At 49.1% G+C, this 24576-nt stretch overlaps 1 protein-coding gene across 29 annotated transcripts in view; it reads left to right on the forward strand.

Annotated features, from left to right (window-relative positions):
- The window catches only part of hth (Meis homeobox homothorax), a 1177701-nt gene that overhangs the window by 903288 nt on the left and 249837 nt on the right, over positions 1-24576 (forward strand). For all 29 annotated transcript variants that reach the window (XM_053798553.1, XM_053798554.2, XM_053798534.2 and 26 more), the window contains one exon: positions 18429-18571. In XM_053798553.1, coding sequence (XP_053654528.1) covers positions 18429-18571 — 143 coding nt within the window. The remainder of the gene's footprint in view (positions 1-18428; positions 18572-24576) is intronic.

Raw genomic sequence — 24576 nt, forward strand, 5'->3', positions numbered from 1 at the left:
GACACTGTAGTGTGAGTGACACTTGTTGACACTGTAGTGTGGGTGACACTTGTTGACACTGTAGTGTGTGGTGACACTTGTTGACACTGTAGTGTGGGACACTTGTTGACACTGTAGTGTGGGTGACACTTGTTGACACTGTAGTGTGAGTGACACTTGTTGACACTGTAGTGTGGGTGACACTTGTTGACACTGTAGTGTGAGTGACACTTGTTGACACTGTAGTGTGAGTGACACTTGTTGACACTGTAGTGTGAGTGACACTTGTTGACACTGTAGTGTGAGTGACACTTGTTGACACTGTAGTGTGGGTGACACTTGTTGACACTGTAGTGTGAGTGACACTTGTTGACACTGTAGTGTGGGTGACACTTGTGACACTGTAGTGTGACACTTGTTGACACTGTAGTGTGAGTGACACTTGTTGACACTGTAGTGTGAGTGACACTTGTTGACACTGTAGTGTGAGTGACACTTGTTGACACTAGTGTGACACTTGTTGACACTGTAGTGTGAGTGACACTTGTTGACACTGTAGTGTGGGTGACACTTGTTGACACTGTAGTGTGACACTGTACACTGTAGTGTGGGTGACACTTGTTGACACTGTAGTGTGAGTGACACTTGTTGACACTGTAGTGTGGGTGACACTTGTTGACACTGTTGTGTGAGTGACACTTGTTGACACTGTAGTGTGGGTGACACTTGTTGACACTTAGTGTGACACTTGTACACTGTAGTGTGAGTGACACTTGTTGACACTGTAGTGTGGGTGGCACTTGTTGACACTGTAGTGTGGGTGACACTTGTTGACACTGTAGTGTGAGTGACACTTGTTGACACTGTAGTGTGGGTGACACTTGTTGACACTGTAGTGTGGGTGACACTTGTTGACACTGTAGTGTGGGTGACACTTGTTGACACTGTAGTGTGGGTGACACTTGTTGACACTGTAGTGTGGGTGACACTTGTTGACACTGTAGTGTGGGTGACACTTGTTGACACTGTAGTGTGAGTGACACTTGTTGACACTGTAGTGTGGGTGGTTGACACTGTAGTGTGACACTTGTTGACACTGTAGTGTTGTTGACACTGTAGTGTTGACACTTAGTGTGACACTTGTTGACACTAGTGTGAGTGACACTTGTGACACTGTAGTGTGAGTGACACTTGTTGACACTGTAGTGTGAGTGACACTTGTTGACACTGTAGTGTGAGTGACACTTGTTGACACTGTAGTGTGAGTGACACTTGTTGACACTGTAGTGTGGGTGACACTTGTTGACACTGTGGCGTGGGTGACACTTGACACTGTAGTGTGAGTGACACTTGTTGACACTGTAGTGTGGGTGACACTTGTTGACACTGTAGTGTGGGTGACACTTGTTGACACTGTAGTGTGGGTGACACTTGTTGACACTGTAGTGTGAGTGACACTTGTTGACACTGTAGTGTGGGTGACACTTGTTGACACTGTAGTGTGAGTGACACTTGTTGACACTGTAGTGTGGGTGACACTTGTTGACACTAGTGTGGGTGACACTTGTTGACACTGTAGTGTGGGTGACACTTGTTGACACTGTAGTGTGGGTGACACTTGTTGACACTGTAGTGTGAGTGACACTTGTTGACACTGTAGTGTGGGTGACACTTGTTGACACTGTAGTGTGAGTGACACTTGTTGACACTGTAGTGTGGGTGACACTTGTTGACACTGTAGTGTGAGTGACACTTGTTGACACTGTAGTGTGGGTGACACTTGTTGACACTGTAGTGTGACACTTGTGTGTGACACTTAGTGTGACACTTGTTGACACTGTAGTGTGGTGACACTTGTTGACACTGTAGTGTGGGTGACACTTGTTGACACTGTAGTGTGGGTGACACTTGTTGACACTGTAGTGTGGGTGACACTTGTTGACACTGTAGTGTGAGTGACACTTGTTGACACTGTAGTGTGACTGTAGTGACACTGTAGTGTGACACTGTACACTTGTTGACACTGTGTGTGAGTGACACTTGTTGACACTGTAGTGTGAGTGACACTTGTTGACACTGTAGTGTGTGTGACGCTTGGTGACACTGTAGTGTGGGTGACACTTGTGACACTGTGGACACTGAGTGTGAGTGACACTTGTTGACACTGTAGTGTGGGTGACACTTGTTGACACTGTAGTGTGGGTGACACTTGTTGACACTGTAGTGTGGGTGACACTTGTTGACACTGTAGTGTGAGTGACACTTGTTGACACTGTAGTGTGGGTGACACTTGTTGACACTGTAGTGTGAGTGACACTTGTTGACACTGTAGTGTGAGTGACACTTGTTGACACTGTAGTGTGGGTGACACTTGTTGACACTTAGTTGGGTGACACTGTAGTAGTGTGAGTGACACTTGTTGACACTGTAGTGTGAGTGACACTTGTTGACACTGTAGTGTGGGTGACACTTGTTGACACTGTAGTGTGAGTGACACTTGTTGACACTGTAGTGTGAGTGACACTTGTTGACACTGTAGTGTGAGTGACACTTGTTGACACTGTAGTGTGGGTGACACTTGTTGACACTGTAGTGTGAGTGACACTTGTTGACACTAGTGTGGGTGACACTTGTTGACACTGTAGTGTGGGTGACACTTCTTGACACTGTAGTGTGAGTGACACTTGTTGACACTAGTGTGGGTGACACTTGTTGACACTGTAGTGTGAGTGACACTTGTTGACACTGTAGTGTGGGTGACACTGTAGTTGGGTGACACTGTAGTGTGGTGACACTTGTTGACACTGTGTGTGGTGACACTTGTTGACACTGTAGTGTGAGTGACACTTGTTGACACTGTAGTGTGAGTGACACTTGTTGACACTGTAGTGTGAGTGACACTTGTTGACACTGTAGTGTGGGTGACACTTGTTGACACTGTAGTGTGAGTGACACTTGTTGACACTGTAGTGTGAGTGACACTTGTTGACACTGTAGTGTGGGTGACACTTGTTGACACTGTAGTGTGAGTGACACTTGTTGACACTGTAGTGTGAGTGACACTTGTTGACACTAGTAGTGTGAGTGACACTTGTTGACACTGTAGTGTGAGGTGACACTTGTTGACACTGTAGTGTGTGTGACACTTGTTGACACTGTAGTGTGGGTGACACTTGTTGACACTGTAGTGTGGGTGACACTTGTTGACACTGTAGTGTGGGTGACACTTGTTGACACTGTAGTGTGAGGTGACACTTGTTGACACTGTAGTAGTGGGTGACACTTGACACTGTAGACACTGTTGACACTGTGTGTGGTGACACTTGTTGACACTGTAGTGTGGGTGACACTTGTTGACACTGTAGTGTGTGAGTGACACTTGTTGACACTGTAGTGTGAGTGACACTTGTTGACACTGTAGTGTGAGTGACACTTGTTGACACTGTAGTGTGAGTTGACACTGTAGTGTGACACTTGTTGACACTGTAGTGTGAGTGACACTTGTTGACACTGTAGTGTGACACTTGTGACACTTGTTGACACTGTAGTGTGTGGTTGACACTGTGTTGGGTGACACTTGTTGACACTGTAGTGTGAGTGACACTTGTGACACTTGTGGGTGACACTGTTGACACTAGTGACACTGTTGACACTGTAGTGTGGGTGACACTTGTTGACACTGTAGTGTGAGTGACACGTGTTGACACTGTAGTGTGAGTGACGCTTGTTGACACTGTAGTGTGGGTGACACTTGTTGACACTGTAGTGTGAGACACTTGTTGACACTTGTTGACACTTGTTGACACTGTAGTGGGTGACACTTGTTGACACTGTAGTGTGAGTGACACTTGTTGACACTGTAGTGTGAATGACACTTGTTGACACTGTAGTGTGGGTGACACTTGTTGACACTGTAGTGTGTGTGGTTGACACTGTGTGTGACACTGTAGTGTGGGTGACACTTGTTGACACTGTAGTGTGGGTGACACTTGTTGACACTAGTGTGGGTGACACTTGTTGACACTGTAGTGTGAGTGACACTTGTTGACACTGTAGTGTGAGTGACACTTGTTGACACTGTAGTGTGGGTGACACTTGTTGACACTGTAGTGTGGGTGACACTTGTTGACACTGTAGTGTGGGTGACACTTGTTGACACTGTGGCGTGAGTGACACTTGTTGACACTGTGGTGTGGGTGACACTTGTTGACACTGTAGTGTGGGTGACACTTGTTGACACTGTGGTGTGGGTGACACTTGTTGACACTGTAGTGTGAGTGACACTTGTTGACACGGTAGTGTGAGTGACACTTGTTGACACTGTAGTGTGGGTGACACTGTAGTATGGGTGACACTGTAGTGTGGGTGACACTTGTTGACACTGTAGTGTGGGTGACACTTGTTGACACTGTAGTGTGAGTGACACTTGTTGACACTGTAGTGTGGGTGACACTTGTTGACACTGTAGTGTGGGTGACACTGTAGTGTGGGTGACACTTGTTGACACTGTAGTGTGAGTGACACTTGTTGACACTGTAGTGTGAGTGACACTTGTTGACACTGTAGTGTGAGTGACACTTGTTGACACTGTAGTGTGAGTGACACTTGTTGACACTGTAGTGTGAGTGACACTTGTTGACACTGTAGTGTGAGTGACACTTGTTGACACTAGTGTGAGTGACACTTGTTGACACTGTAGTGTGAGTGACACTTGTTGACACTAGTGTGGGGAACATAGTGACACGTCCAATGTTTCTACTCTGAACCCAGGCCCTCACCGTGTGACTTAACCACCAGGCCACCAGAGCCCTTGGGTGAGTGTGGTGTGAGTGACACTTGTTGACACTGTAGTGTGTTGACACTGTGACACTTGTTGACACTGTAGTGTGGGTGACACTGACACTTGTTGAGTGACACTTGTTGAGTGTGTGAGTGACACTTGTTGACACTGTAGTGTGGGTGACACTTGTTGACACTGTAGTGTGAGTGACACTTGTTGACACTGTAGTGTGAGTGACACTTGTTGACACTGTAGTGTGGGTGACACTTGTTGACACTGTAGTGTGAGTGACACTTGTTGACACTGTAGTGTGGGTGACACTTGTTGACACTGTAGTGTGAGTGACACTTGTTGACACTGTAGTGTGAGTGACACTTGTTGACACTGTAGTGTGAGTGACACTTGTTGACACTGTAGTGTGGGTGACACTTGTTGACACTGTAGTGTGAGTGACACTTGTTGACACTGTAGTGTGAGTGACACTTGTTGACACTGTAGTGTGAGTGACACTTGTTGACACTGTAGTGTGAGTGACACTTGTTGACACTGTAGTGTGGGTGACACTTGTTGACACTGTGGCATGAGTGACACTTGTTGACACTGTAGTGTGGGTGACACTTGTTGACACTAGTGTGAGTGACACTTGTTGACACTAGTGTGAGTGACACTTGTTGACACTGTAGTGTGAGTGACACTTGTTGACACTGTAGTGTGAGTGACACTTGTTGACACTGTAGTGTGAGTGACACTTGTTGACACTGTGGTGTGAGTGACACTTGTTGACACTGTAGTGTGGGTGACACTTGTTGACACTAGTGTGAGTGACACTTGTTGACACTAGTGTGAGTGACACTTGTTGACACTGTAGTGTGAGTGACACTTGTTGACACTGTAGTGTGAGTGACACTTGTTGACACTGTAGTGTGGGTGACACTTGTTGACACTAGTGTGAGTGACACTTGTTGACACTAGTGTGAGTGACACTTGTTGACACTGTGGCATGAGTGACACTTGTTGACACTGTAGTGTGGGTGACACTTGTTGACACTAGTGTGAGTGACACTTGTTGACACTAGTGTGAGTGACACTTGTTGACACTGTAGTGTGAGTGACACTTGTTGACACTGTAGTGTGGGTGACACTTGTTGACACTGTAGTGTGAGTGACACTTGTTGACACTGTGGTGTGAGTGACACTTGTTGACACTGTAGTGTGGGTGACACTTGTTGACACTGTAGTGTGGGTGACACTTGTTGACACTGTAGTGTGGGTGACACTTGACACTGTAGTGTGGGTGACACTTGTTGACACTGTAGTGTGAGTGACACTTGTTGACACTGTAGTGTGAGTGACACTTGTTGACACTGTAGTGTGGGTGACACTTGTTGACACTGTAGTGTGGGTGACACTTGTTGACACTGTAGTGTGGGTGACACTTGTTGACACTGTAGTGTGGGTGACACTTGTTGACACTGTAGTGTGGGTGACACTTGTTGACACTGTAGTGTGGGTGACACTTGTTGACACTGTAGTGTGGGTGACACTTGTTGACACTGTGGTGTGGGTGACACTTGTTGACACTGTAGTGTGGGTGACACTTGTTGACACTGTAGTGTGGGTGACACTTGTTGACACTGTAGTGTGGGTGACACTTGTTGACACTGTGGTGTGGGTGACACTTGACACTGTAGTGTGGGTGACACTTGTTGACACTGTAGTGTGGGTAACACTTGTTGACACTGTTGTGTGGGTGACACTTGTTGACACTGTAGTGTGGGTGGCACTTGTTGACACTGTAGTGTGGGTAACACTTGTTGACACTGTAGTGTGGGTGACACTTGTTGACACTAGTGTGGGTAACACTTGTTGACACTGTAGTGTGGGTGACACTTGTTGACACTGTAGTGTGGGTGACACTTGTTGACACTGTAGTGTGAGTGACACTTGTTGACACTGTAGTGTGAGTGACACTTGTTGACACTGTAGTGTGGGTGACACTTGTTGACACTGTAGTGTGGGTGACACTTGTTGACACTAGTGTGGGTGACACTTGTTGACACTGTAGTGTGGGTGACACTTGTTGACACTAGTGTGGTTGACACTTGTTGACACTAGTGTGGGTGACTTGTTGACACTAGTGTGGGTGACACTTGTTGACACTAGTTTGGGTGACACTTGTTGACACTAGTGTGGGTGACACTTGTTGACACTAGTGTGGGTGACACTTGTTGACAATGTAGTGTGGGTGACACTTGTTGACACTGTAGTGTGGGTGACACTTGTTGACACTAGTGTGGGTGACACTTGTTGACACTAGTGTGGGTAACACTTGTTGACACTAGTGTGGGTGACACTTGTTGACACTGTAGTGTGGGTGACACTTGTTGACACTAGTGTGGGTAACACTTGTTGACACTAGTGTGGGTGACACTTGTTGACACTGTAGTGTGGGTAACACTTGTTGACACTGTAGTGTGGGTGACACTTGTTGACACTGTAGTGTGGGTAACACTTGTTGACACTGTAGTGTAGGTGACACTTGTTGACACTGTAGTGTGGGTGACACTTGTTGACACTGTAAGTGGGTGGCACTTGTTGACACTGTAGTGTGGGTGACACTTGTTGACACTGTAGTGTGAGTGACACTTGTTGACACTGTAGTGTGGGTGACACTTGTTGACACTGTAGTGTGAGTGACACTTGTTGACACTGTAGTGTGGGTGACACTTGTTGACACTAGTGTGAGTGACACTTGTTGACACTAGTGGTGACACCTGTTGACACTGTAGTGTGAGTGACACTTGTTGACACTGTAGTGTGGGTGACACTTGTTGACACTAGTGTGGGTGACACTTGTTGACACTAGTGTGGGTGACACTTGTTGACACTAGTGTGGGTGACACTTGTTGACACTAGTGTGGGTGACACTTGTTGACACTGTAGTGTGAGTGACACTTGTTGACACTAGTGTGGGTGACACTTGTTGACACTAGTGTGGGTGGCACTTGTTGACACTAGTGTGGGTGACACTTGTTGACACTAGTGTGGGTGACACTTGTTGACACTAGTGTGGGTGACACTTGTTGACACTAGTGTGGGTGACACTTGTTGACACTAGTGTGGGTGACACTTGTTGACACTAGTGTGGGTGACACTTGTTGACACTAGTGTGGGTGAGTGTCATAGCTACGCCAGGGTCTTTACACTGATTGATTCCTAAACTGTCTTAGTCCACATTGATGACTGTGCAGGTAAGATATTGATGGTGATTGATGTGGGTGAGATATTGATGGTGGTGGTTGATGTGGGTAGGACACTGATGGTAGTGGTTGATGTGGGTGAGATATTGATGGTGGTGGTTGATGTGGGTGAGACATTGATGGTGGTGGTTGATGTGGGTAGGACACTGATGGTAGTGGTTGATGTGGGTGAGATATTGATGGTGGTGGTTGATGTGGGTGAGATACTGATGGTGGTGATTGATGTGGGTGGGAGATTGGTGGTTGATGTGGGTGGGACATTGATGGTAGTGGTTGATGTGGGTGAGATATTGATGGTGGTGGTTGATGTGGGTGAGATATTGATGGTGGTGGTTGATGTGGGTGAGATATTGAAGGTAGTGGTTGATGTGGGTGGGACATTGATGGTAGTGGTTGATGTGGGTGAGATATTGATGGTGGTGGTTGATGTGAGTGAGATATTGATGGTGGTGGTTGATGTGGGTGAGATATTGATGGTGGTGGTTGATGTGGGTGAGATATTGATGATGGTGGTTGATGTGGGTGGGACATTGATGGTGGTGGTTGATATGGGTGAGATATTGATGGTAGTGGTTGATGTGGGTGAATCTTTGATAGTGGTGTTATTTTCACAGTTGCAGTGTGATGGGGGTGGCGGATGTTGGTAATTACCGTTGACAGGGACGTTTGCCGTTAACTGGAAGTAGTTGCCGTTGTTGTTTGCCGTTGACGAAGAGGTTGGTGGCTTGCCGTTGAAGGGAAGAGAGGGGCTTCCCGTTGACTTAGTGATAACTGCCGCCTATAGGGGTGTAGTTCCCGTTGGTTGAAGTGGTTGCCGTTGACTTGGATGTGGTTGCCGTTGACTTGGTGGTGCTAGGGGGGGAGGGGAGGCAACTTGACCGACAGCAACAGATGGTTGCACTTTATCATCATTACCCACTGACACCTTGATCGTTATTAAGTACCTCTAACTCTTGTCCAGCCGGAAGTGCTGCTCACGCTGCGCGCAACACACTCCCGCTATCCGGCTCTTCTGTCACACCGGCCACCACCACCCCTATAATACCGGCCACCACCACCCCTCTCACACTGGCCACCACCACCCCTCTCACACCGGCCACCACCACCCCTCTCACACCGGCCACCACCACCCCTCTCACACCGGCCACCACCACCCCTCTCACACCGGCCACCACCACCCCTCTCACACCGGCCACCACCACCCCTCTCACACCGGCCACCACCACCCCTCTCACACCGGCTACCACCACCCCTCTCACACCGGCCACCACCACCCCTCTCATACCGGCCACCACCACCACCCCTCTCAAACCGGCAACCACCACCACCCCTCTCATACCGGCCACCACCCGTCTCACCGGCCACCACCACCCCTCTCACACCGGCCACCACCACATCTTTCACACCGGCCACCACCACCACCCCTCTCATACCGGCCACCACCACCACCCCTCTCATACCGGCCACCACCACCACCCCTCTCATACCGGCCACCACCACCACCCCTCTCACACCGGCCACCACCACCACCCCTATCACACCGACCACCACCACCCCTCTCACCGGCCACCACCACCACCCCTCTCACACCGGCCACCACCACCCCTCTCAAACCGGCCACCACCACCCCTCTCACCGGCCACCACCACCCCTCTCACACCGGCCACCACCACCACCCCTCTCATACCGGCCACCACCGCCACCCCACTCATACCGTCCACCACCACCCCTCTCACACCGGCCACCACCACCCCTTTCACACCGGCCACCCCCACCCCTGTCACACCGGCCACCACCACCACCCCTCTCATACCGGCCACCACCACCCCTCTCACACCGGCCACCACCACCACCCCTCTCACACCGGCCACCACCTCCACCCCTCTCACACCGGCCACCACCACCACCACCCCTCTCACACCGGCCACCACCACCACCCCTCTCACCGGCCACCACCACCACCCCTCTCACACCGGCCACCACCACCCCTCTTACACCGGCCACCACCACCACCCCTCTCACACCGGCCACCACCACCACCCATCTCACACCGGCCACCACCACCCCCCCTCTCACACCGGCCACCACCACCCCTCTTACACCGGCCACCACCCCCACCCCTCACACTGGCCACCACCACCACCCCTCTCACACCGGCCACCGCCACCACCCCTCTCACACCGGCCACCGCCACCCCTCTCACACCGGCCACCACCACCATCTCACACCGGCCACCACCACCACCCCTCTCATACAGGCCACCACCACCACCCCTCACACCGGCCACAACCACCACCACCATCTCACACCGGCCACCACCACCACCACCCCTCTCATACCGGCCACTACCACCACCCCTCTCATACCGGCCACCACCACCACCCCTTTCACACCGGCAACCACCACCACCATCTCACACCGGCCACCACCACCACCCCTCTCATACAGGCCACCACCACCACCCCTCTCATACCGGCCACCACCACCAACCCTCTCACACCGGCCACAACCACCACCACCATCTCAAACCGGCCACCACCACCACCCTTCTTATACAGGCCACCACCACCACCCCTCTCACATCGGCCACAACCACCACCACCATCTCACACCGGCCACCACCACCACCATCTCACACCGGCCACCACCACCACCCCTCTCACACCGGCCACCACCACCACCCCTCTCACACCGGCAACCACCACCACCATCCCTCTCACACCGGCAACCACCACCACCATCCCTCTCACACCGGCAACCACCACCACCAGCTCACACCGGCCACCACCACCACCCCTCTCATACAGGCCACCACCACCACCCCTCTCACACCGGCCACCACCACCACCCCTCTCAAACCGGCCACCACCACCACCCCTTTCACACCGGCCACAACCACCACCGTCCCTCTCACACCGGCCACCACCTCCACCCCTCTCACACCGGCCACCACCACCACCCCTCTCACACCGGCCACCACCACCACCCATCTCACACCGGCCACCACCACCACCCCTCTCACACCGGCCACCAGCACCATCTCACACCGGCCACCACCACCACCCCTCACCCCGGCCACCACCACCACCCCTCTCACACCGGCCACCGCCACCCCTCTCACACCGGCCACCACCACCATCTCACACCGGCCACCACCACCACCCCTCTCATACAGGCCACCACCACCACCCCTCTCACACCGGCCACAACCACCACCACCATCTCACACCGGCCACCACCACCACCACCCCTCTCATACCGGCCACCACCACCACCCCTTTCACACCGGCAACTACCACCACCATCTCACACCGGCCACCTCCACCACCCCTCTCATACAGGCCACCACCACCACCCCTCTCATACCGGCCACCACCACCAACCCTCTCACACCGGCCACAACCACCACCACCATCTCAAACCGGCCACCACCACCACCCTTCTTATACAGGCCACCACCACCACCCCTCTCACATCGGCCACAACCACCACCACCATCTCACACCGGCCACCACCACCACCATCTCACACCGGCCACCACCACCACCCCTCTCATACCGGCCACCACCACCACCCCTCACACCGGCCACCACCACCACCACCCCTCTCACACCGGCAACCACCACCACCATCCCTCTCACACCGGCAACCACCACCACCAGCTCACACCGGCCACCACCACCACCCCTCTCATACAGGCCACCACCACCACCCCTCTCACACCGGCCACCACCACCACCCCTCTCATACCGGCCACCACCACCGCCCCTCTCATACAGGCCACCACCACCACCCCTCTCATACCGGCCACCACCACCACCCTTCTCATACCGGCCACCACCACCACCCCTCTCATACCGGCCACCACCACCACCCCTCTCATACCGGCCACCACCACCACCCCTCTCATACCGGCCACCACCACCACCCCTCTCATACCGGCCCCCACCACCACCCCTCTCATACCAGCCACCACCACCACCCCTCTCATACCGGCCACCACCACCACCTCTCATACCAGCCACCACCACCACCCCTCTAACACCGGCCACCACCACCACCCCTCTCATACCGGCCACCACCACCATCTCACACCGGCCACCACCACCACCCCTCTCATACCGGCCACCACCATCATCTCACACCGGCCACCACCATCATCTCACACCGGGCACCACCACCACCCCTATAACACCGGCCACCACCACCATCCCTCTCACACAGGCCACCACCACCACCCCTATCACACCGGCCACCACCACCCCTCTCACACCGGCCACCACCACCACCCCTTTCACACCGGCCACCACCACCACCCCTTTCACACCGGCCACCACCACCCCTCTCACACCGGCCACCACCACCCCTCTCACACCGGCCACCACCATCCCACTCACACCGGCCACCACCACCATCCCTCTCACGCCGGCCACCACCACCCCTCTTACACCGGCCACCACCACCACCCCTCTCACACCGACCACTACCACCCCTCTCACACCGGCCACCACCACCGTCCCTCTCACACCGGCCACCACCCCCGACCCTCTCATACAGGCCACCACCACCCCTCTCATACAGGCCACCACCACCACCACCCCTCTCATACAGGCCACCACCACCACCACCCCTCTCATACCGGCCACCACAACCACCCCTCTCATACCGGCCACCACTACCACCATCTCACACCGGCCACCACCACCCCTCTCATACCAGGCACCACCACCACCCCTCTAACACCGGCCACCACCACCACCCCTCTCATACCGGCCACCACCACCATCTCACTCCGGCCACCACCACCACCCCTCTCACACCGGCCACCACCACCGTCCCTCTCACACCGGCCACGGAAGACCAGTCTTGCAAACATAAGATGCAAAACAACCACGGGGGGAGTTGATTGATAGCTTTAGGTCTTTCGTGTTGCGGCCAACACATCATCAGGAGCTTTCAGTGTTGCAGAAAAGAGGAGGTCCGAGCAGATACATATCTGCTCGGACCTGCCGACCTCTTGTTTCATGAACATGTAAGATGACAGGTAAATCTTACAGACTTCTATAAGTTTTACACACACACACACACACACACACACACACACACACACACACACACACACACACACACACACACACACACACACACACGTCCATTCTTTCGTGGTTGGTTCGTAATAGTTCCTAATCCTGTAATTCCTCCTTTCCAGTCTAGGATGCCTGGTCTGAGACCGAGCCTTGGGGAACATAATCCTCAGAATCACTAACTGATAAAGCAAACCTCTACAGACTACATTTCGCTCTAACCAGAGCTTTATCAAGTTCTCTTTAGAGATAAGTGTTGTCTTAATACCACACATCACCACTGTTACAAGGTTACTAGCATGTGCAACAGAATACCCCCCCTCCCCCCGAAAAAGAAAATCAGTGGCATGATTAGCAACGGAAGGTGTAACGGGGAAAACACCAGCAACAGAGAAACAGGATCAGTGAGAAAAACAGTGCAATGAGTATCATCACTAGTGGTAAATAAGATACATGTGTTGTCTTAGGTTATTCTTGGGAAGAAACGTTTCGCCACAAGTCTTTGTTTCCCCAAGAAAATATCTTGACAGTGTACCTGGAGTATACCTGGAGAGGGTTTCGGAGGCCAGCGCCCTCGCGGCCATGTCTGTGACCAGGCCAGGTATCTTATTTCACAGTTTTTGGTATTTTGTACCAGCTGTTATCCGGGAGTAGGAACAGCAGCAGCAGCAGTATCAACAGCAGCAGAAGTAGCAACAACAGTAGCAGCATTATAGATAACAACATCTGCAGCAGCAGCAATACCAATAGTTCCAGCAGTATCATCAACAGCAACAAAGTAACAACAGTAACAGCATGATAGTCAACAATAACTGCAACAGCAGCATCAGCAGAAGCAACAGTATCAACAGTTCCAGCGGTACCATAAACAGCAACGGAAGTAGCAACAATATCTGCAACAACAGAATCAGCAGGAGCAGCAATAACAACAACAACCAACATTAGCCGCAACAACAATAGCAGCAGAGCAACAGCACCAACATTAGCAGTAACAGCAGCAACTGAAGCATCACGCCAGCAGTCATGGGACGATGTGAACGTGGCACCTTTGATGAATGATGGCGGGTGGCAGGTAGCACCGTTGTGGCTATGTGTATCTTCTCTCACGCTATGAGAGACACCGGATTAGGTAGCGTCTCTCTGCCACCCTGAGCCGCTGCTACGACAATTTAGTCTCGTGTAGTCTTACCCAACCCCACAACTGGAAATTATCATCATCATTAAGAGGTATGTTGTTTATTGAGTTAATCACAGTGTGGAGACCACTTGGTAAATCTGCGGACATTTGTCACCCGTCCTGGCGCAATTTCCACCAATCAGCGACTGTTGCGGTCCCCAGACGACCAATCACAATGCTTCCCGCCATTAACTCTTCGGCGCCATCAGTCAGCCCGCGAAACCTGTCATTTTCCGTCACCACTTCCTAGTCATCATTGTATTAGCCTTGCACACCATGCAAATTTACTTATGACCGTTCATTTGCAAAGCCAAAGTAGCGTTTTTCTCGAGCTGCGAAGGTGCCTGTTAAGAAGGAATCGTTTAAGTGAATGCCAATTTATTTTCAACATTTTCCTGGGATTCCCTCGTGGCTAAGATATTTCATAGTCCCCGGTGTCTGCAAAGCAGACGATGAGCAGGCGTAGCGTGACCACCAGCAGCCGAGGGCAGTCCTGGTGGCTCCCAACACGAGACCAACAATGCGTCATTCTTGTGGCCATTCTAGGCTATAATTTCTTGCGGTCCATCTGTCTCTTCCTTAGCGGCTGTCGTCTCTCCTGATGGCTTTAATATTTAACTCGGCTTATTCTTCTTAAATACGTCGTGTTACGCAGTGTATCTCAGTCTCTCTGGTAATTATTCCCGTGTTACCTCTTTGTCAGTTCGCCAGGTCAAGTTTAAAAACTTCTTTGTCATGCTGAGACGCAAGACAGACTGCTTCGCACCTACTCAAGACTGTAGAACTGAACATTTATGAAGGCTAAGGGACTGACTACCTCGTAACTACTTCGTCAAGGCTAAGGGACCAGAAAAGACTAGCAATCGACGTATTCATGACACAGACAAGACCTGCAGTTCTGCCAGAGTGACAAACGTTTACCAGAGTTCCGTTTCACACTCATTAGAGAGGAGGACGGAATATCTCCCTGGGAGGTTGATGTTCACCAATCTGCTACCATAAAATAAATGTAGTGTGAGTGGAGTATATATATGTGACACGTATCACAGTTGTATAAGATGGAGTGTTAGAAACAAGTCTTCAAGAGGTAACTTAAAGTGTGTGTTCCACAGTATGCTCAGTAAGCCAGGTTTTATGTATGCTGGCACCAACAACCTGGATAATCAGGGGAACACTAATGAAGCCTGGCCTGAAATCAGACTCAGTGAATAAAACTGGAAAGGAGTCACAAGATGTTTTGGTAACCTCAGAGACCAGCCACCCAGGGAGGTGCTGTTGTCTTCTTATAAGAGTGTGGAAATAAAGCCCTATCTGTGACCTGTACTTTATGGCCTGTTTCGAGGGCTCTTCTATCCCCTCTTCGGCCTAAGGCCAGTAAAAAAGCCGGAAAGATTTCTTTCTAGTTAACTTGCAACTTGGGAGAAGTTGGTAGTTGGGTTAAGTGGGCGTGGTGGCTGATTGCAATAGATAAAATAACATTTGGGCACATTTTTCTTATTTTTTGGTTTACGTATTTCAAAAAAAATGTGACAGTGTACAGTAAAATCAAAAAGATTTAACATTCTGACTGTAAAATAATATATTTTTAGTTAGAATATTTTAATATTAGTGATAAGCGAGAAGTCTCACAAGTGCTGTAATCTCTCCCTCCTTCCTTCCCTCCATACTCTCCTTCCTGCCTTCCCTCCTTCCTTCCCTCCTGCCTTCCCTCCTTCCTTCCCTCCATACTCTCCTTCCTGCCTTCCCTCCTTCCTTCCCTCCTGCCTTCCCTCCTTCCTTCCCTCCATACTCTCCTTCCTGCCTTCCCTCCTGCCTTCCCTCCTGCCATCTCTCGATACCCTTCCTCTTGCCATTCCTCGATACCCTTCCTCCTGCCATTCCTCGATACCCTTCCTCCTGCCATCCTTCGATACCCTTCCTCCTGCCATTCCTCGATACCCTTCCTCCTGCCATCTCTCGATACCCTTCCTCCTGCCATTCCTCGATACCCTTCCTCCTGCCATCCCTCGATACCCTTCCTCCTGCCATTCCTCGATACCCTTCCTCCTGCCATCCCTCGATACCCTTCCTCCTGCCATCCCTCGATACCCTTCCTCCTGCCATCCTTCGATACCCTTCCTCCTGCCATTCCTCGATACCCTTCCTCCTGCCATTCCTCGATACCCTTCCTCCTGCCATCCCTCGATACCCTTCCTCCTGCCATTCCTCGATACTCTTCCTCTTGCCATCCCTCGATACCCTTCCTCCTGCCATTCCTCGATACCCTTCCTCCTGCCATTCCTCGATACCCTTCCTCCTGCCATCCCTCGATACCCTTCCTCCTGCCATCCCTCGATACCCTTCCTCCTGCCATTCCTCGATACCCTTCCTCCTGCCATTCCTCGATACCCTTCCTCCTGCCATCCCTCGATACCCTTCCTCCTGCCATTCCTCGATACCCTTCCTCCTGCCATCCCTCGATACCCTTCCTCCTGCCATCCCTCGATACCCTTCCTCCTGCCATCCCTCGATACCCTTCCTCCTGCCATCCCTCGATACCCTTCCTCCTGCCATCCCTCGATACCCTTCCTCCTGCCATCCCTCGATACCCTTCCTCCTGCCATCCCTCGATACCCTTCCTCCTGCCATCCCTCGATACCCTTCCTCCTGCCATCCCTCGATACCCTTCCTCCTGCCATCCCTCGATACCCTTCCTCCTGCCATCCCTCGATACCCTTCCTCCTGCCATCCCTCGATACCCTTCCTCCTGCCATCCCTCGATACCCTTCCTCCTGCCATCCCTCGATACCCTTTCTCCTGCCATCCCTCGATACCCTTTCTCCTGCTTTTCGTCTCCCTCTTGTCTATCCCCTCTTTAGCCATGTGTGAATGTGTATCGTATTTTATCGAGTTGTGTGTGTGTGTGTGTGTGTGTGTGTGTGTGTGTGTGTGTGTGTGTGTGTGTGTGTGTGTGTGTGTGTGTGTGTGTGTGTATGTGTGTGTAGAATATTATATTGTATAGAGCGACTGAGTAACCTATTGGCCTTAGTTTACTGTAAATGTTAAAACCTTCTTCGTTCTTCCTACCCTCCCTCCTTTCTTCCTTCACCTCTTCCTACCCTCCCACCTTTCCTTCACTTCTCCTTTCCTCCCTCCTCCCCCCTCCCCTCGGTTCCTTGGCCATGATACACTTCTTGTTAGTTATATTCTCTGCAGGTAGGAACCGCCTCCTATTTTAGCTACCCCCCCCCCTCCGCTTTAATGCCTGTAACCAGGACCTCCTTCAAGATGACAGTGAAGAGCTCCAGATGCAAGGAACTGGGGCTATGTTTCTTTTCCCTGGATTAAATCTAATCACCTCATATTTCCCAGGCTCTGTATGACCCCCTATTAATTTACCACCTTCCCCAGAATATAATAATAATAATAATGGTAATGATAATACTGCTGCTGCTGCTGCTGCTACTACTACTACTACTACTACTACTACTACTACTACTACTACTACTACTACTACTACTACTACTACTACTACTACTACTACTACTATTACTACTACTACTACTACTACTACTACTACTATTACTACTACTACTACTACTACTACTACTTCTACTACTACTTCTATTACTACTACTATTACTACTACTATTACTACTATTACTACTACTACTATTACTACTATTACTATTGCTACTACTATTACTACTGCTACTATTACTACTACTACTACTAATAAAGTGCTTGTACTTTGAAGGACGGGTTGGGATGTCACAGTCGGGATGGTTATTTGATCTGTGATGTGTCCACAATTCTGGCAAGACGGTTATTGAATGATGGTGAAAGTGATTCTTTTTTTTGTGGGGGGTCGCTCTACCTCGGTGGGAATGGCGGGTGTGTTCTAAATACTACTACTACTACTAATAATAATGATAATTAGAACAAAAACAAACAATATCGTGACTGAAACTATGCACAAATAACCCGCATATGGGAGAGAGAAACTTGTTTACCTGGAGACGACGTTTCGGTCAGACTTAGACCATTTATAAGTCACACTGTGACTTGTAAATGGTCAAAGTCGGAGCAAAACATCGTCAGAATTTTCTCTCCATGTTCGGTTGTTTGTGAATAATAATGAGGAATCTAAAGTGTGTGTTGGTTGACAGGTGACGCGAGCAACGCCAGTATCGGGTCTGGAGAAGGAACCGAAGAAGACGATGATGGTTCCAAGAAGAACCAGAAGAAGCGAGGCATCTTCCCTAAAGTGGCGACGAACATCCTCCGAGCCTGGCTCTTCCAACACCTCACAGTAAGTGACTACATCCTGTCTCCTTAACTTGCTCATCTCCTTGTTTTGTTCATATGGGGCCGTGTGTGTGTGTGTGTGTGTGTGTGTGTGTGTGTGTGTGTGTGTGTGTGTGTGTGTGTGTGTGTGTGTGTGTGTATTGGCTTCTCTGTCTTTCACTATTTGAAATCTAGTCAGTATTCCTCTAAGCTTAGTAAAAAAAACTAAACTTACTCCAGCTTAATACTTCAGCTTCCTCCAGCTTAATAAATCGTTCGGCTTATTCTAGGTTGGAAATACTTTAACATATCCACTTGTCTCACTCTTACATTTCCCGTTTTTCTGAAGTGTTTTTGTACCCGGTATCGTCTTACGTGCGTTTCCAGTGTCTGGCAGAGGGTCAGAAGTGCCACTTGTTTTACTCAGTACCACCTCAAAGCTCTCTTAGTGTGTTTATCCTGCTGCTGGGAGGGCCATCCTGGAGTGCATGTCTTGTCTTGTTATTTAGAAAAACCGAGATGCATTAGCAGTGTGTTGCTACATTATTCTATATAGTTATATAGTAGGAACACTAATAGTGTGTTGCTGGGCTATTCTTTATGATAGTTACATTGTGGGAACACCAGCAGTGTGTTGCTGGGCCATTCTATGTGATAGTTACATTGTGGGAACACCAGCAGTGTGTTGCTGGACTATTCTATGTGATAGTTACATTGTGGGAACACCAGCAGTGTGTTGCTGGGCTATTCTATGTGATAGTTACATTGTGGGAACACCAGCAGTGTGTTGCTGGGCCATTCTATGTGATAGTTACATTGTGGGAACACCAGCAGTGTGTTGCTGGGCTATTCTATGTGATAGTTACATTGTGGGAACACCAGCAGTGTGTTGCTGGACTATTCTATGTGATAGTTACATTGTGGGAACACCAGCAGTGTGTTGCTGGACTATTCTATGTGATAGTTACATTGTGGGAACACCAGCAGTGTGTTGCTGGACTATTCTATGTGATAGTTACATTGTGGGAACACCAGCAGTGTGTTGCTGGACTATTCTATGTGATAGTTACATTGTGGGAACACCAGCAGTGTCGTATTCCATTACATAGTATGGGTCATATAGTGTTGAAGTCTGTCAGCCTGAGAGGCGAGACTTCAGTAGAACCTTAAGGGTATCAGCAAGTATTCCATGAAAGGATCGTCAACTTGGGAAGGGTGGTTGTTGGTGGCGTATGGGGGGGGGGGGTCTTGCATTATGTGTAGGGTGAGCTGATGATAGTATTGATGAGAGAGACATGTGCAACACTGAGTCATCTTTCTTAACGGAACATTTCGCCAACAAAGATAACTTAAGTATTGTACATGTGTCTTATTCATCAACGTGTAGGTAATGTCTTCTATTTACATTATGATAGTCGTGGTAATGAGAGACAACACAACGTTTCGCCCAATGTAGAGATTTATGAGGTGAGATTACAAGAAGCAAAAGGAAAAAACGAGAAAGTTGTGCCTTTAGTAGAGATGAGACAAGGAGAAATGTGGCGTAGCGGGGATGGGAGGGGATGAAATAGGATGTAGAGGGAGTGGGAGGGGAAGTGATAGCGTGAAAAGAGGATGGGAGAGGAAGGGATAGGATGCTAGGGAGGGCAGCATGCAAATAGGCAGATGAGGTACAATTGGGGTCAGGAGGCAGCCCCACACATCACAGCCCACACGTGGTATGGGAGCAACTCACACATCATGCAAAGGGAGCAGCCAACATATCATGGTATGGGAGCAGTCCACACATGATGTGGGAGCACCTCACACCTCCTTCATCCTAGTGGGTCCTATCTGTTATTAAGATTGTGTGGGAAAGAGCGTGTAGGGGCGGGGAGGAACGTGTGGAGTCAGGGAGGAACGCCATTGGCGAGACACTATTCAGACAATTTGTGCTCTGGCTTCGAGTACTGTTCAGTGTTGACGGCTCCGTTCAGGGCAGGGACACGAAATAAATGTAAGGAAATAACATAGTTTTCCACCTTGGAGCCTTGTTAGACCGGAGGCACGGCCAATGCCCCCCCCCCACATGGCCCTCCAGAACCACAACTACTGATGCCAATAACAATATTCCACCAACAAACACAGAATACAACCTCGTTCATATTTGCTAATATACAGGGCCTTAAGCCATCCACTAACAAAATACCTTTTATCAGTGGACTTCTAGAGGAGTCTAATGCAATGTTTGCAGCCTTCACAGAGACTCACACAAAAGATCACTTTGACAGCAAAATGTGGATAAATGGGTACAACTTTTTTAGATGTGACAGAAAGAACAGGCAACAAGGGGGAGTTGGCCTGTATGTCAAATAGTCGCTCTTATGTATAGAGATACTGAACATCACAAATGATATAGTTGAAGGTCTAACAATAAAGATCGAGAACCAAAACCTAGTCATTGTGGTTGTATATAAGCCATCAGATGCAGCCTCCCAGCAGTTCAAGGAACAACTACTGAAAATTGATTACTGTCTTTAAAGCCTTCCAGCTCCATCACCAAACATCTTACTGCTGGGCGATTTCAACCTAAGGCATACATAATGGAAGAATGTAGCAAATAATGTTATAGAAACAATCCCTGGAAACAGTGCAGATGAAAGATCACACACACGAGCTACTAAATCTCTTAAACACACCCTAAGGATATGTGGCTCTCACCCTCGAGGCCCGGGTTCGATTCCCAGCACAGGAAGGTTAATTTATTGAGGCCTGGTCACAGACCGGGCCTCGGGGGCATTGACCCCCGAAACCCTCTCCAGGTATATTCCAGGCGAGTCAGCAGATAGTGGAGCCAACAAGACTGGACCTTATCTTCACAAATAATGAGGAACTGGTAAGAAACGGCAATATAAAAAAAATGATTCCAATCACAATCTAATAAGCAATAGATGTTCACTAATTCAAACTTCCTTTGTATGTACAGTATATCTGAGTTTCTGCAAGCTTGTTACCAACACATTAAATTACTACACTACAGGGATCCTGATCAGCAAAATGCACGTAGCTGTGAAGGTGTCTTCACCAAATACAACTTCAGCAACATGAACATCAACTGGGATCAGGTGGAACATGTTGGAAAGATATCTTAAATAACATGAATCCAAACCAGTGAGTTGAAAGATCAACTTCCTGGCAGCTGACGCATGTTCTAGGCATATTCCCTTAAGAAAGAAGAGTAGGAGTAAACTGGAGAGAGAAAGGCGCTCCCTCTACAGAAGACGAAGAATCACTGAGCTCCTCAGGAACGCTAGATTATCTGATACATGGAAGGAAGCGCTGACCAGGGTAGTGGAAAATATCGAACTGAAGTTAAAGGACTCGTAGAGGACCCAGAAGAAACAGGAGCTAAAAGCGATTAGTGAAATTGAAGGAAATTCGAAATATTTCTTTTCATATGCCAAAAACGAGGCAAATACCACTTCTAGTATGGGGCCCTTACTCAGACAGGATGGGACTTACACAGATGACAACAAAAGAATGAATGAGATACTGAAATCCAGATACGACTGTGTTCAGGGAGCCACTAATCAGTGTAAAGATCGACAATCCAAGTGATTACTTCATGAATGAGCCTCAAAACTCCATCAGTGTATGCCAGATTTCCGACATTACCGTAACTCGTATAGACTTTGAGAAAGTCATTGATAACATGCCTATGCACACAGCCTCAGGCCCAGACTCGTGGAACTCTGTGCTTATTAAGAAATACAGAAACACCTTTTGCGTGCCCTAAGTATACTATGGAAAAGGACCTTAGACATGGGTGAAATTCCATAGTCACTAAAAACAACGGATATAGCCCCACTCCATAAAGGTGGCAGCAAAGCATTACCTAAGAACTATAGATCAAAAGCTTTAACGTCCCACATAAAAATCTTTGAAAGAGTGCTAAGAAGCACGATTGCAAGCCACTTGGATTCCCAAAATCTGCACAATCCAGGGCAACATGGGTTCAGGGCAGGTCGCTCCTGCCTCTCACAACTACTGGATCACTATGGTCTTGGATGCACTGGAAGAAAAACAGAATGCAGATGTAATATACACAGACTGTGCAAAAGCATTTGACAAGTGTGATCAGAGCATAATGTCGCATAAAATACGTGCTAAAGGAATAACTGGGAAAGTGGGGAGATGGATCTTCAACTTCCTAACAAATCGAACACAAAGAGTAGTGGTCAACAGAGTTAAATCGGAGGCTGCCATAGTGAAGAGCTCTGTTCCACAAGGCACAGTACTCGCCCCCATCTTATTCCTTATCCTCATATCAGACATAAACAGAGATATACACCACAGCACCGTATCATCCTTTGCGGATGATACTAGGATCTGCATGAGGCTGTCATCTGTTGAGGACGCGGTTAACCTCCAAGAAGATATAAACAAAGTTTTCCAGTGGGCAACGGTAAACAATATGATGTTCAATGAGGACAAATTCCAACTACTCCGTTATGGAAAACTGGAGGAGATAATAACTAGAACAGAGTATACTACTGACTCCGGCCATACAATAGAGCGGAAAAATAATGTAAGGGACCTGGGAGTAGTAATGTCTGAGGATCTCACTTTCAAGGATCACAACAGTGCCACGATCACACGTGCAAAGAAAATGATAGGATGGATAATGAGAACGTTCAAAACAAGAGATGCCAAGCCAATGATGATCCTTTTCGGATCACTTGTTCTCTCTAGGCTGGAATACTGCTGTACTTAACATCTCTGTTCATAGCAGGTGAAATCGCAGATCTAGACTGTGTCCAGAGAACCTTTACTGCACGTATAATTTCAATAAAACACCTCAACTACTGCGCACACCGAGAAGCACTCGACTTGTACTCGCTGAAACGCAGGTGAGAGACATCATAATCTACACTTGGAAAATCCTAGAAGGAATGGTCCCGAATCTGCAGAAACAAATCACTTACTACGAAAGTAAAAGACTGGGCAGGCGATGCAAAATACCCCCAGTGAAAAGTAGAGGCGCCATTGGTACGCTAAGAGAAAACACCATTAGTGTTCGGGGCCCAAAACTGTTTAACAGCCTCCCACCAAGCATAAGGGGAATTACCAATAAATCCCTGGCTGCCTTCAAGAGGGAGCTGGACAGATACCTAAAGTCAGTGCCGGATCAGCTGGGCTGTGGTTCGTAAGTTTGACTACGTACGGACAGCAGTAACAGCCTGGTTGATCAGGCCCTGATCCACCGGGAGGCCTGGTCGTGGACTGGGCCGCGGGGGCGTTCATCCCCGGAATATCCTCCAGGTAGGTAGAGAAGGTATCAGCGCTGGAACAGCGCATGGAGCCAGCAAAGCATTTATATTACAGATAAACACCGTCTACATATGTACTCACTAGAGTAGAGGACTCCATCTTAAAGACAGCAGACCTTGTTCCTTTGCATAAAGGAAATAGATTGTTAGAAAAAGATTATACACTGACCAACAACCAAAATGCTTCTGAGACCAGAGTAACACTTTCTAACTAATTTTAGGTCACTGATAATTAATATAGTGGTTAAAATTGTTTGTTAACTCGACAACAGGCTTGTGGCAGTGTGTTTCTTACCACACTCAACAGTCCCACTGACCTTCATTATTGTTCCAGCAGTCATAGAAGGTGGTTGTGATGTGCAAGTTTATATTTTGAGGTGAAAGGTCGGTGATTTTCTTAGACAAACACTTTTTAAACTTATAATAAATATTCACTGAGCAAGCAGTTGATATGTATGTGAGGCCATCTCGTTAATCATTGGAGTCTGGGATGACAAATGTTCAACATCCACCTCTCGTTGAACCAAACAGAATTTTGCTACCACCACTACACAAAAAACTGAGACTCATGAAAAACTTTGTAAAAGCTATGAACAAATCCGATCATGGATTTAATTATTTAACATCAAAATTCCCTTCACTGAGTGATGCTAAGATAAGAGAGGGAGTCTTCAATGGTCCTCAGGTTCGAGAGCTTCTTAAAGATGGTGACTTTGAATCA

Source organism: Cherax quadricarinatus, chromosome 87, assembly GCF_038502225.1.
Source record: "Cherax quadricarinatus isolate ZL_2023a chromosome 87, ASM3850222v1, whole genome shotgun sequence".
Lineage (NCBI taxonomy): Eukaryota > Metazoa > Arthropoda > Malacostraca > Decapoda > Parastacidae > Cherax > Cherax quadricarinatus.